The sequence below is a fragment of the Portunus trituberculatus genome, chromosome 18 (assembly GCF_017591435.1).
Source record: "Portunus trituberculatus isolate SZX2019 chromosome 18, ASM1759143v1, whole genome shotgun sequence".
Lineage (NCBI taxonomy): Eukaryota > Metazoa > Arthropoda > Malacostraca > Decapoda > Portunidae > Portunus > Portunus trituberculatus.
This window is the reverse complement of record NC_059272.1, coordinates 15,507,018-15,520,217: the sequence shown is the minus strand read 5'-3', so window position 1 is coordinate 15,520,217 and position 13,200 is coordinate 15,507,018. Positions and strand designations below refer to the sequence as shown.

Sequence of the window (13,200 nt, the reverse complement as noted above, 5' to 3'; positions counted from 1 at the left end):
GTCACGCAACACCACAAAATACTCCCAACACGCAAGAAACTCACTAGAGACACCCCAAATACACCATAAAACACATTAAAAAAGAACCCAGCTTCACGCACACCCAAATCACTTAAATCACTCAAAATTATCTGCAAACGTTCTTAAGACGACATAAAACGCTTCGAAATTCTCAAAACACAACCAAATATTCAAACATCTGCTAAATTACGTACATAAGTGTTGAAATTAACTATAGAAAAAACGAGGTCACGGTCAAATGCCCCATGTTTTATGATTTGATGAATACTTTAGCTAACATCCAAAATATCAAAACATCTCCCGCCTAACTAGTTTTAAAGAAATGTTTAAGTATGGTTTAAGTATAAAAAAGAATGCACTAATAAAATTGCCAAAATGACCCTCTATTTCAACATAACATGTATATAGAAAAATATTACACTATATGAACTATCTTATCAGGCATCCTAAAGCTACCTAGAACCAGAAGTGAACTCATGAAAAAATATTGATATGAAAAACAAGTGTTAAAATCTATACTCATGTAAAACTCTTGTAAAGTCTTGCCATTTTCACTAGGCGAGTAGGCATGCTAAAACACACTTTACAGAGTCTGAGTCATCTTTTAAGGCATTCTACAACAAGCCAGATGGTAAACCAGAGACGTAAACAAAAGAATAATCATAAAATTTATGCTTAATAGGGCTAAACACCATTTCAAACTTCACATATTTGACTCAATGAGTTGATTTCACAATTGAACAGTTGAACGGGTATAGACGATTATTTGATACCATAAAGACCCAGTTATAGCTTGAAATAAAAAAGTACCTAAATGGCAAAGCGTAAATTTTGACTGTTCAGTCGCCTCGTACATACCCCATAAAAACACCACTAAACGCCACATATTTGCTAGAGGGGCGGAACACACTTCGAGCACAACAAAATATGTATAATAATCATGAAAACATACCATGAATGCGTGATATTATCGTTAGGAACTACATGATAAAAGCAATGGAACCCGCAAGCTTGGTGCGTAGCTTATATAATTCCTATGTTAGGCCCCATTTAGAGTATTGCATACAGGCCTAGTCAACCCACTATAGGCAGGATATCAACATGTTAGAAGCAGTTCAGAGAAGAGCAACTAGGATGATACCAGCTTTGAAGCGCCTGGAGTATAGAGATAGATTAAAGGCATTAAACATGTTTTCATTTGAGAGGAGATGTATAAGAGGGGATATGATAGAGTTATTTAAAATGTTCTCAGATACAAACTACATAGATGTGAGATCTTTCTTTACCTTAGAGGAGGGAAGTAGGACTAGAAATCATGGCAGGAAGATTAGAAAGCAAGGCTGCAGGTTAGATATAAGAAAATATTTCTTTAGTCATAGGGTGGTAGACTTCTGGAATGCATTGCCAGAGACGGTTGTAAATAGCACTAGTTTGACAATGTTTAAAAACAGATTAGATAAGCACTTAAATTTATTAGATTTATAATTATGTATAGCGCTGCATGATAGTTTTTATAAGAAATTTACTATAGTTAAACAAGACATGATCCCCATGTATGGGGATTACAGATTGTAGAGGAATTCGATGCAGGACTTAGCCCTGTTAATGGGCCAAATATTTAGAATTAGTATATAATATATTGTGTACTTGTAAGTGTATCTTTAAGTACTGATGACGAGGTCGCTGTGCGACTGATACAGGATAACCTAGATGGGCCCTGGTGGCCCTTTGTTATCCTATTATTTATGTTATGTTATGTTATGACTGGAGTTGGCTGTTGGGACCAGGGAAGCCCTCGGTTGGAACCATGGAAGCCCTCAGGGTACCAGTGCGGCAACATCAGCAACGACTTTTCCCTCTACTGCTTGTTATATCTATCACCTTTTCAATATGTGGATAGATATTTCGAACTGATTTCTCTCTCATAAGTAAAACAAAACGTTAAAAAAATGTTTTTTGTGACACCTTACTTTTCATTATCGTGTCTAGTTATGGTTATTTGTTAAAACATTAAATATTGTATTTATAGTTTTAAATACAGCGAATGTTTGCTCCTTCCTCGGAAAAAAATAAAATAAAAATTAAAGTATATTGGAACGCAGACTATGATATTTCTTCCAATCTCTGTTTTTATTGCTTCTGTTCTTGATACGTGCATATTTCAACATCATCAGAGTTGCAGATATGGAAGATCTCATTGGAGTTTACATACTTTGGTATTAGATGTAATTCCATCTTAATCACAAAGATAAAATGCAGTAAGATCTGCACTTTTGAAGTTTGAAGTAACCTGTCAGGTGTATAGTACACTGCTGTGCTGTATGTCAATACTTAGAATAACTACACACTAGTATTTTACTGAAAAGGATATTCTGCTTATAAATCATGTAGAGGAGATGCAAAAACAAACGAGGTTCTCAGACTATCATTGATATATTATAATCAATATACAAACCTATTCATTATGTCTATACATTACACTGAAACACGATCTATACTCTGTTCAAACTGACCTGTGTATCATCATGGAAATAAATGATACGCACTTCATAACTGTATAACTAAGTCACTTGAACTTTACACAGATAGAGTAGAAAACTGCAGGAAACGAGCAGCTAAGGTCATTGAAATCTGTCCTACTAAGAAATAAAAGTTCAATATTGCATCATGTATATTACCTGTTGAATTTAATACCTCCACTGAATCTTGTCACCAGGATATTATTTAGCTATACTATGTACATCAGTGCTAGATAATCTGGCACATGGATCTCCTAGATATTTCGGCATCAAATAAACTAGATTCCATTTGACATGAAGACAGAATGCTATAGAATACAACACAATTGGCTTGTCTGAACCAGTGATGCACACATGAATTTATGTAGAACACAATAATCTTTTCAGTGGAGAGCTATTACAGATAACACAGAGGACTTAATGAGATAGGCCTACAGGTGAAAATATTGTACATAATGAAATGAGAATATTTCTGGTCAATCTATAAGTGTTATGTGCTGTACTTCTTTGGTTATTTTCTTACAAGTGATGCTATGATTAAACAACCAGGGGTCACTATATATGCATGGTATATTAATGGTGCTGCTGTAGTTATCTACAGTGCTCCAAATGGGAACCCAATCTACCAGGTGCAGATAAACAGCAATTAAAGCAAAACAGAAGCTGTAATCCTTCAGTTCAAAGGGCAGTGAACACTATTATTCAAACTAGCAGGTCCTCTTTGTTTGATGGCTGCTGTCTGTACACGTGTGTATTACCTAATTGTATTTACCAAGTGTGTGTGTGTGTGTGTGTGTGTGTGTGTGTGTGTGTGTGTGTGTGTGTGTGTGTGTGTAATTCATCTCGGTCGCCTGCTGGTCACCCAGCCAGTCTTCCCCAATACGGAGCGAGCTCAGAGCTCATAGACCGATCTTCAGGTAGGACTGAGACCACAACACACTCCACACACTGGGAAAGCGAGGCCACAACCCCTCGAGTTACATCCCGTACCTATTTACTGCTAGGTAAACAGGGGCTACACATTAAGAGGCTTGCCCATTTGCCTCGCCGCACCGGGACTCGAACCTGGGCCTCTCCATTGTGAGTTAAGCATGCTAGCCACTACACTACGCGGTGTGTGTGTGCGTGTGTGTGTGTGTGGGTCAAAATTTGCAGAAACCTTTATGCTTCCAAAACATGAAGACAGACAGCTTGTCAATATTTCTTCATGGTGGAGGAACCTCTACAGATTTTCTTGTTATGCAAGTCTCAAGCAATCACTTTCCATCACCATCCTACACAATTATTTGCTGTGAAGTGCAAAAAGTCATTCATAAATCCATAAAAAAATCATACACAGTTATATAATAATTTATAAATGTAATTCATATTCTCTACATACAGAAAAAAATTCAGACGTTTCCAACACTGACTTTTCTCAAGGAAAGAAAAATCAGATTACTTAAAGCATAATAAAACTATATAAAATATCTTACTCAGCACCAATAATAAAACAGGTATTGGGAATAGCAACATTTAGTGCACATTTCAGCTTGTGAATGCTTTGTGATGAGGCATCCAACATTGGAGGATGTGCTCACACCACACCAGTCTGAGTCAATACCTCCTCTAGAAAACTTGGTCTGAGTGTAGCCTCTAATGTGGGATGCCTCATACAGTAACAGTGAAGGTTAAAACATAGAACACAGAAGTGTAACTATAACAAAATAATAATCTGTGACATATGATGGCCATTCAACCCTAGATATATTACAGTAATTCCATCATCCTAGCAAGACAGTTTGGTTATGGTCTAGAAGCTTGGTGTAGGTATGCTATTTAATATGTCAAAGATGGTCTTACCTAATAAAATATATACAAAATTAAATAATGAATCAAATTTTTATAAAAAAAATCTTCCTAATGAATCTATTGTCAGATGAGTAATATACTTATTTTATGAGTTGCAATTTAGTACTAATATACATATCTTAATTTGAAAATCTACTTAGATCTAGCAGCTGGAGGACCAAAGTTTGTGGTGCAGTATATACCACTTGTACCTCTCATAAGCCTCATCAACTGCTTCTGGATTTAACAGAGAATTTTATTCACAATGTTTTGGTCTCTATTGTGACTAACATTACAGTAATATACCAACTGCATTCCTGGAACATACCTACGTGTTTTCTTATACATTTTGCCAGCTCTATATTTACATGTAATACACATTAACTCAAGCCAAGAAATCAGCAGATACATATTCTGACATGACACTCTTCCCAATGTTTTTTTTCTGAATGATATGCAATTCATATTAGAGAAACAACCTGATATACATGATAAAAAGAAAAAAGTTAGAAATTTTCTTTACATAAGATTACATAAGTTTTCCACCATAGATTCAATGCATTTAAGAAAACTAATACTGCCATTCAGCAGTATTTCTGATGCAGTGTTATCCATTGCCACTGTCTGGGATTGGTTGGTGCCCCTTAAGTTTACTGAATTCCAGTGGGAAAACCAAGAGTGAAATCCATGACTAGGCAATATCTATATTCACTGTCTTATCTATCTCTTGACCTCATATGCTTAACTATTTCATTCTGGCTATTTGGCATGGCAGTAAACCTGGCCTGTCTTCAAGCTTTAGGTGAGGAAGATGACATGGCCTGTTTATTATTCCTTAAAGAGCAGCAAATAAAAGAGCACCTGGAAAATTTGGACTGGAGATTGTGACACTGTAGCAATCCAAATATCCCAGCTGGGTGTATGTCCCCTGACCAAGGCCAGCCTCTAGGGTCAAAGACACTTAAGTCCCAATACAAAGTGCAGCTTAGTATATGTCTCTTAATTCTATTTTATCCCTATACATAAAGTTTTGAATAATATACATTAAAAATTATTATTTTCATTAAATATAACTTTATAATGACAAGCTTATGGTGGGATAAAATAATTACAAAACATCTGCATTTGTCACTTCATGGAGAATTGGTTCCATGTTATTGATACTTACATTCTTCAAAGTCAGTCCAAGACTGGCAATTCATGTAAGTTTTGTTTTCTAAAACTACATGTTTTGAAATTGATGTTAAGCAAACATGACAATGAATTGCTTTGTACTACACCTGCTGAAGGCACCTGTGACATTTACCAACCATGCAGGGAAGATTAATTGAAAAGCAAACCATGCTTGCATACCAGAAAGAAAGGAGGCCAAGGAACATACTTTTGATTGGGATGTAACAACAAAAGATAAGCCTGATAAGTGCATGGTTAACCTGATGGTATTCAAACCTAACCTTCAACCCAATTCCATTCAAAGATATGCTTCCAAAACATAGTGATTTAGAATCTTATCCTGACCACAAAATTTTAAAGCCAATTATTTGTCCTTTAAAGGAAAAGAAAAGAGCTGTTGGATGTGTTGGATGATGGTGGTCCTCTGCAATGCCTCTACCAAACACCACAGGAACATTAACACTCTTGACGATGCAGTGTTAACGTCCACCTCACCGGCTCATCAGTTAGACTGCACAAGTTACCGGCAGCTTCCGTTATCCCTCACTGAAGCAGCCTTAGTGTGCCTCCCGCAGGGCTTGCCAGGGTGAATAATGAAGGCTTCGCTGTAATACAATGAAGGAACTGTTGAGCTAATGCACTATACTAGAATTCTTATGATTTTCCAAGACATATCATGAACACAGTGGTCCCTTTATCTGGTAAGTCAGAAATACTGAGCTTTGTCATATGACAGTTGGTTCGTGAATAATCACCAAGAGTAAACCATACACTCATTGTGCTTAATGATTAATACCCCTCAACTGAATTCAGATGGTGAACAAAAGAATGACAAGAAAGTTGAACCAGATTTTTCCCTTGGATATAAACAAACCTTCCTAATCACTACTATCTCTTTCTGAGTGATATATTTCACAATTGTATGGAAATGCAGTGCTGACCTTTTCTAAGGTCCAATTATATGTGTCTAGCAATCCTTCCAACTTCCACTCATATATATATATATATATATATATATATATATATATATATATATATATATATATATATATATATATATATATATATATGAGTGACTGTCATTTTGGCATCCCAGAAATGGCAATTCTGACCAAATCTCTCTAGTGATAAAACACTTTGGCTCACAATAGAGGAGTCATGGGTTTGAATTCCTGTGAAAATGGAGACAATTTTGGATTGTCTCCTTCTGCAGCACCTGTTTACCTTACAAAGAGAAATGCCCTATCCAAATGATCCAACACAGCCCAGTCTGAAGGCAATGTCTGTCAATGACACACTTATTCTGTTTGGGCCTACCAGAGCCGAGTAGAAGCCAAATTACATAGTAGTGGTCTCTACGTGTCTGTTTCAACATTCCATAAATAAGGATTTATCATCAACAAAGTTTTACTAAATAGAGAATAATCATGATATCTAGCCCACTGACCTTGTTGCTTGATTATTAATACTAGTAATGATCCTTTTGTTTCCATAATAAACTTTGTATATCTGGCAGTGATGATATAGTAACTAATGTGTTTGGTATGGTATAATCACACAATCACCAATACAAGCACTTTTCTGTTTGCCAGGATACACAGGCAATTGTTCATGAACAGGCAAACTAATCACTTCTGTCTAAGGGCAAACACTACTTCATAGTGTAGATGCAACTTAAGTACAGAAGAAATTCCAAGAAGTTGTGACTTTTCAGGCTTACTCAAAGATCTTTACTGGTTAGAAGAGTTAAATGATTGTTTCCTTGGTTAATCAAATGTTCCTATTTAATCCTTACTTAACTGTCATTGTTATGCATCTGTATATGGCTATGTTACTACTAACTCCCGTCATTTGTGCTGTTCTCTTTAACCAAAATCATCTCAGAATATTCTTCACCACCACTTCATGTTCCAGACACTAGTCCTCCCACAATCCACAGCATCAGTTGTAATCAAAACTTTTTCAATCCAGCTTTGGCAAAGTTATAATTTCAGTATTATTTTTTGGTTTATTTAAATTCTCTGTATATATGTGTTATTTACAATTCTAATTCTAAAATAGTTTGAATTGTACTTAACAGGAATAAGAAAAAACTGGATTACAGCAATGACTCTAAAGCACAAATTTTGGATGCAGGAACCATCTGCCCTTGCAGCAGCAACATAAGAAAAATGCCATCTTATTCTACTGAACTTATCTTTAAAATAAGGTATGTAACACTTCTTCACCAAGATGAATTACATAAACACCTGCTTTCCCTACATATATGGCCACAAGATGAGTCAACTATATAAGGAAGCAATAGCTTTAGGACTGATTATCATCAGCACCTCAGAGACAGAGAATCTAATCATTAAATATTTGGTTATAAACGCATTTTTATCCACCACCAACTGGCCTCACTGATGGTATTAATAATACTGATATAATGATAATGCTGATTCTACAAAATTAACTATAATAATTGTAAATATAATTATACAAACAACAATACCAAAGCTTGAATAGGACTAGATGTATATTTTCTGACTTAAAAAATAAAATAATTCAAACAACTTTCTTGACATCATGCTAGTGTGATATTTCAGTAGTGTTACTGGCGTCAAGTGTCACCATGTGGCGGGCACACTCATCACTTAATTGAAATCTTCACAAAATATAAGCAAGATTTCTATTTGCAATTTGTCTATAAAATATTTTCACAAAATGGCAAAAAATAAATCTTTTCAATAAACTATCAGGTAAAGGAAAATTAACCTTTGTCATATAATTTTAATTGCATTGCTGACTTTACTGATCTGAGATATGATACCAAAATTGTCTTTTCGTAAAATATATCTTCTATTACGTATATAAATCTGATAAAATTTTCAAGTTTTTAATTCTCTTTCTTAAAATGTCCACAATATTTCCTCTTCATGGCCTGACAGTGGTGCAGGAGAGACGCTACATGTAGAGACTTGTTCTATGTCCATCTATCCAGCCAGTTATCTTTGCTACCGTTAGATGAGCAGTGTCTTTAGCGGCGCAGTCTCAGGTTCAATCCCTATAAGATGCACAACAAAGAATGTAAAAACCTTTATGCTCCTCCTTTCTGGTCATTGTCACAGCTTCTCAAAAAAACAAACACTTAGTTGGTGATTAATACTGATGAAACAACCCATAACACAGCTTAGAAAAAGTGGCCTTGAGCTAAGTTTAGTCATATACATTACAAAATGCACGAGACACTTTTCCAAGACTGATGTGTATGCAAGTGTATGTTTCTATGTGCAAACGTACTTGTGTATGCGCAAAATATTTATCATACACATTATAAGTTATTTAGCAAGAACAAAAACAGGAGTCTTGAAAAGTCTCAAAAGCATACCCTCTCAGAGCCTGATGACATGGAGCGGTAGTCCTCGATGGGCTCTCGCTTGGGCACCAGGAGGGGAAGGGGCTGGTTTGATTCGTGCTTGGGGTCATAGCCAGTGTCGTCCACATCTATGTGCTCGTCATCTTCCTCATCCTTTACTTCAACCTTCACAAGACTGACCGGCAGAACTTCCTGTAATGAAATGACCAAATTAGATGGCTTCACTGTTAGACAAGTCAAGCTGTTGTACACGTGTAGTGAGGGAGAGCATGGTTCTCAAAATTATCTTGGAACCTGACAACCGTTAAGGTCCCAGTATTGTCAGAGGCAATGTCTCAGTTTTCCTGGTAAAGGGTTTGATCCTGATGAAAGATACATGGCCAATTCATTGTTCCTTCATATATATTTCCTAGTATTTCAATATAGTATTCAAGGGAGAGTGACATATGTTGCAACGCAGTTAATCACTAAATATGTGAATATAATAATCAAGATATATGATGATTCTAGATTATTTTGAAAAAATCTAAATAGTTCATACCTGCATTTCAGAAGAATTTTCATCATCTGTGTCAAAGTACCTATCGTGCCCTTCATCTGACAGATCCCTGTGGTCATCTGTGTGGTCTCTGTCTGGTCTGTAGCTGCTCTTAGAGTAATCTGTTCTTAGATAAGATCTTGAATTGGTCTGCTTATTATTTCTGTTTTCTGATTTGTGTTCCAGCTTTGGTGTGACTCTTGGGACAACGATTTGGTCCTTCTTATTCCCTCTTTGGCCAGAGGAGACATCTTCCCTGCTGTAAGGTGAGTACCTGTGAGCATTCATCATGTTGCTGTAAGACGTACTGAGTGCATTGTATCCTTGAGTGCTGGGTCGTGAGACAGACTGGGGGCTGATTCCTGGTTTGGGGTCTGAGTTTCTGTGTGTCTGGGTCCCATTCTCCTCTCTTTTGATCTTCTTGGGGAAGGGACTGTTCTTGCCATCAGTGGGGCTCCATGTATGGCCAAACTTCATGTTACTGCAGAGATTTTCATCAGGAACTGCCAAGCCTTTGATTTGGAGTGCCTCAGCAACCTTGATGAGCTGTGGCAGGTCACTCTGGGCCACACTCACCACCCCAGCATACATATAGCTCAGTAGAGCCTCCATCTCCTTGCACTGGACATCCTGCAGCACCACCACGGGATGCTTGCAGGGCGTCAGCTCAAACATGCGCATGAAGTATTCGCTGCATGTTGAAAGGACAAGTTTGTGGACTGGGTAGAACCTTCCCTCACAGGATAAGGTTACATCTGTGTACCTCTCCTGTGGAAGAACAGTGTCATTACTTGTCTTATTCAGAAGTAGAAATTGAGATGCATCACATGCTATCTGATGGCTATTAGCATAATGTATAAAAAGAAGTCACACAATGAAATATTCCTGTGGATGAAATCAGACACCATGAACTATAATTTCACATCATATGTACATTTTGAATTAGCACATAAATTACTAAATATTCAGACTAAATTACTCTATAATTTTCAAGTAATGCACCATCACATGGCATAGAGTCAAAGTAGAGCTAAACAGGGTGGATTTTTCCTGGACCTAAGAAAACACAAGATCCACTGATTTCAATGATATGATGCTGCTGCTTTGTGAAATTACTATAACTAAAATGCTAAAATGCTTTCAAACTTTATAATTCAATAAAAAGACCCGTCCTTCTTCCAGTCTTTCCCTACTTTTAATAAGTAAATAAATAAAATAACCTCACCCTAAAAGCCACGCACAGTTCACTCACCTACGAGACACATTACTAAAACAACTGACATGGTGGCCAGTGGTAATGTCGGAGAGGAGGCAAGCATCCAGTCTTAGGTTTCACTACGCCCTACTTCCCGGGTACACGCCCACTCACCCCACCCACCTACCAACCCACCAGCACATACGCGCACGCACGCATGCACGCACGTACAATCGTACACACATACCCCCTAAAAAAAAAAAAAAATGGGGGACAACTAGCGCTCCTTTCTATCAAAAGCAGCGACTCCGATATCCAATCCCTACTAATTATGGCTCTCAGCAAGTATCCCTAACTGAGGTTCACAACATGTAGTGATCAGCATGTTCAAATTTCAAACAAATCTTCGCAGGTCTCTTTTAGTAATGTAATTCTGGAGAGAGAGAGAGAGAGAGAGAGAGAGTGGGTGGGTGGGGCTGACACATCTCCACACCTACCTTTTCCCTGAGGGTGGCGAGGGTGTGGGTGAAGGTGGTGCTGTGATTGTTCCACGACAGGGACAACATCCCATCGGCCATAATACTGCTTCCTCCTGAACCTGCAATAAGAAGTCAGAATAAGTTACACTACTGACACTTCTCCCTTACCTTTCCATGGGCACAGATCCTTGAGCAGCGTGCGAGGAATGGTGAGGGCAACACGTAATGCATGAGAATGATGGAAACTTTTCGGTCGTCAATGAGCGCTGATTTGACGGGGACTGTCTATACTTTCTCAAGTTGGGCCTCTATCCCTCCAGTACTTTAGATCCTATGGTGCCATACGGATATACAAGTACACAGCATTATTCTATCATGATTTACATACTGTTTCTCATCTCTCCTAGCTGCCACTTTTCTCACCCTATAGAAAGTAACTTTTCTCCCCTAGTCTTTGTTAAGCCTTGTTTCCCATCCTCTTCTCAACCTACATCGCTTTCTTTACCCTCCTACACAACTTACACACAGCTACACACTTCTTCACTTACGTGTTAGTTTCCTGTGAAGCAGCGAGTATCAGCTGTCACAAAGTAAAAAGAGACTTGCAGTGGAGAGAACTGAGCGGCAGAGCGACCGTGTCCTTCCTCGAGCGGCTGTTGCTCCCGAGTGCCTGAGGAAGGGAGGCAGGGAGAGGGGCGAGCTCTCAACCAACCAGCGGCCGCCTCGCCTCTCAGCCAATCAAAACTCTCCCTTGAGATGACAGCCGAGGGAGGGGAGGGAGGATAAGGATTGCGCAATGACCCTCCCTCGCCTCCCTTTTTTTACGAGAATGAGGTATTTTATACGATTTACAAAGAGTGTAAGGTGGCTTGTGAGGTTTTCCCAGTCGGCCTTCTCTCGGGAACTGCCTCGCCAAGCAGCAACGATCGTCTTGAGCCTAATATTGATTAATTTACTTGGCAATTTAGAGGGTCTTGGTAGATCACATTAGGGGGAGAGGATGGAGGTACGGAAAGGGGTTTGAGGGGTGTTGGGGGAAGAGTAAGAGAAGGAGGAGGTGGAGGAGGAGAAGGAGGAGAGGAAAGGCGGAGTAAAGAGGAAGAGATGTGAGTGCGTGCGTGTGTTCATTTCACCGATGTTCACGTCTACATATCCTTGGAAAAAACGAAGACCTTACAGATATTCATGTTTCAGACGTGTACACGCGCGGATAACACATGTCAAAAGAGCGCAATATACCTTTAGTGTGACAGTACTTGCCTTGCTTAGTACATACAGTACTATGTGTTATCCCCGCGACAGTGTGCCGGTCACCTAACACCGGCACCAAAAACTGCGATGAAAAGCAACATGAGACTAAAACCAAAACAATCCACGTAAATAGAGGGAGAAGAAAGATAGCATTAAGAATATCAACACCTTACAAAGATGCGATGTTGCGATAGTCATCATATCTTTTTTCATCTATCGTCTTCATCGTCGTCACTGTTATCGTCGTCATCGCCAGAATAGAAGACTGCGGTGACAAACAAACAAACAAATGCTAGTAGAAGCCAACCAGAGGAGGGAAGCAAAAGGGAGGGAGAAAGCGAAGAGGAAGAGGAGGAGGAGGGGGGGAGGGATGGTGGATCGGGGGATAGGGGAAGGAGGGAGGGAGGAAAGAGGGTGAGAGGCTAGAAAGGAAGGATGGGGAGGGAAAGGGAGGGTGGGGGGGAAGGGGAAGGGAACTAAAGAGGGGCGGAAAAGGGGGAGGAGAGGGGGTGAAGAACGAGCAGGGGGAAGAAGAAGGGGGAGGAAAGGAGGAGTAAGGGTGCGGCTCTAGGAGGGAGGAAGAGAGGGTAAGTGAAGGGCGGGGGATGGGGGTGGAGGAGGAGGAGAAGGATGGGTGAGGGAAGAGAGGGAGGCCGGAGAGTGAGGCGTGATGAGGGGAGGGAAGGAGGAGAGGGACGGAGGACGAGAGGAAGAGTAGGGAGAGGAGATGGGGCGAGTGGAGTGAAGGAGGAGGCGGAGGAGGGGGAGCCCTGGAGGAAGGGAGAGAGAGATAGAGAGAGTAGGAGGGGAGACGGGACGGGAAGGCGGTAAGAAGG

General features: G+C 39.2%; 1 protein-coding gene across 2 annotated transcripts; it reads right to left on the bottom strand.

Moving 5' to 3' along the window:
- Window positions 1-3,882: 3,882 nt before the first annotated feature.
- Window positions 3,883-11,815, bottom strand: LOC123505545 (protein tramtrack, beta isoform-like). 2 transcript variants are annotated; one of them, XM_045256988.1, is made up of 5 exons: window positions 11,662-11,815; window positions 11,132-11,232; window positions 9,443-10,207; window positions 8,914-9,093; window positions 3,883-6,148 (listed from the first exon to the last, which is right to left on the bottom strand). In XM_045256988.1, exons 2-5 carry the CDS (start codon window positions 11,210-11,212, stop codon window positions 6,101-6,103), a joined length of 1,074 nt encoding a protein of 357 aa, XP_045112923.1. In that variant the 5' UTR covers window positions 11,213-11,232; window positions 11,662-11,815; the 3' UTR covers window positions 3,883-6,100. The 2 variants fall into 2 exon arrangements, with proteins under 2 accessions (XP_045112923.1, XP_045112924.1); XM_045256989.1 differs by lacking the exon at window positions 3,883-6,148 and adding an exon at window positions 7,538-8,589.
- Between the last annotated feature and the right edge of the window lie 1,385 nt (window positions 11,816-13,200).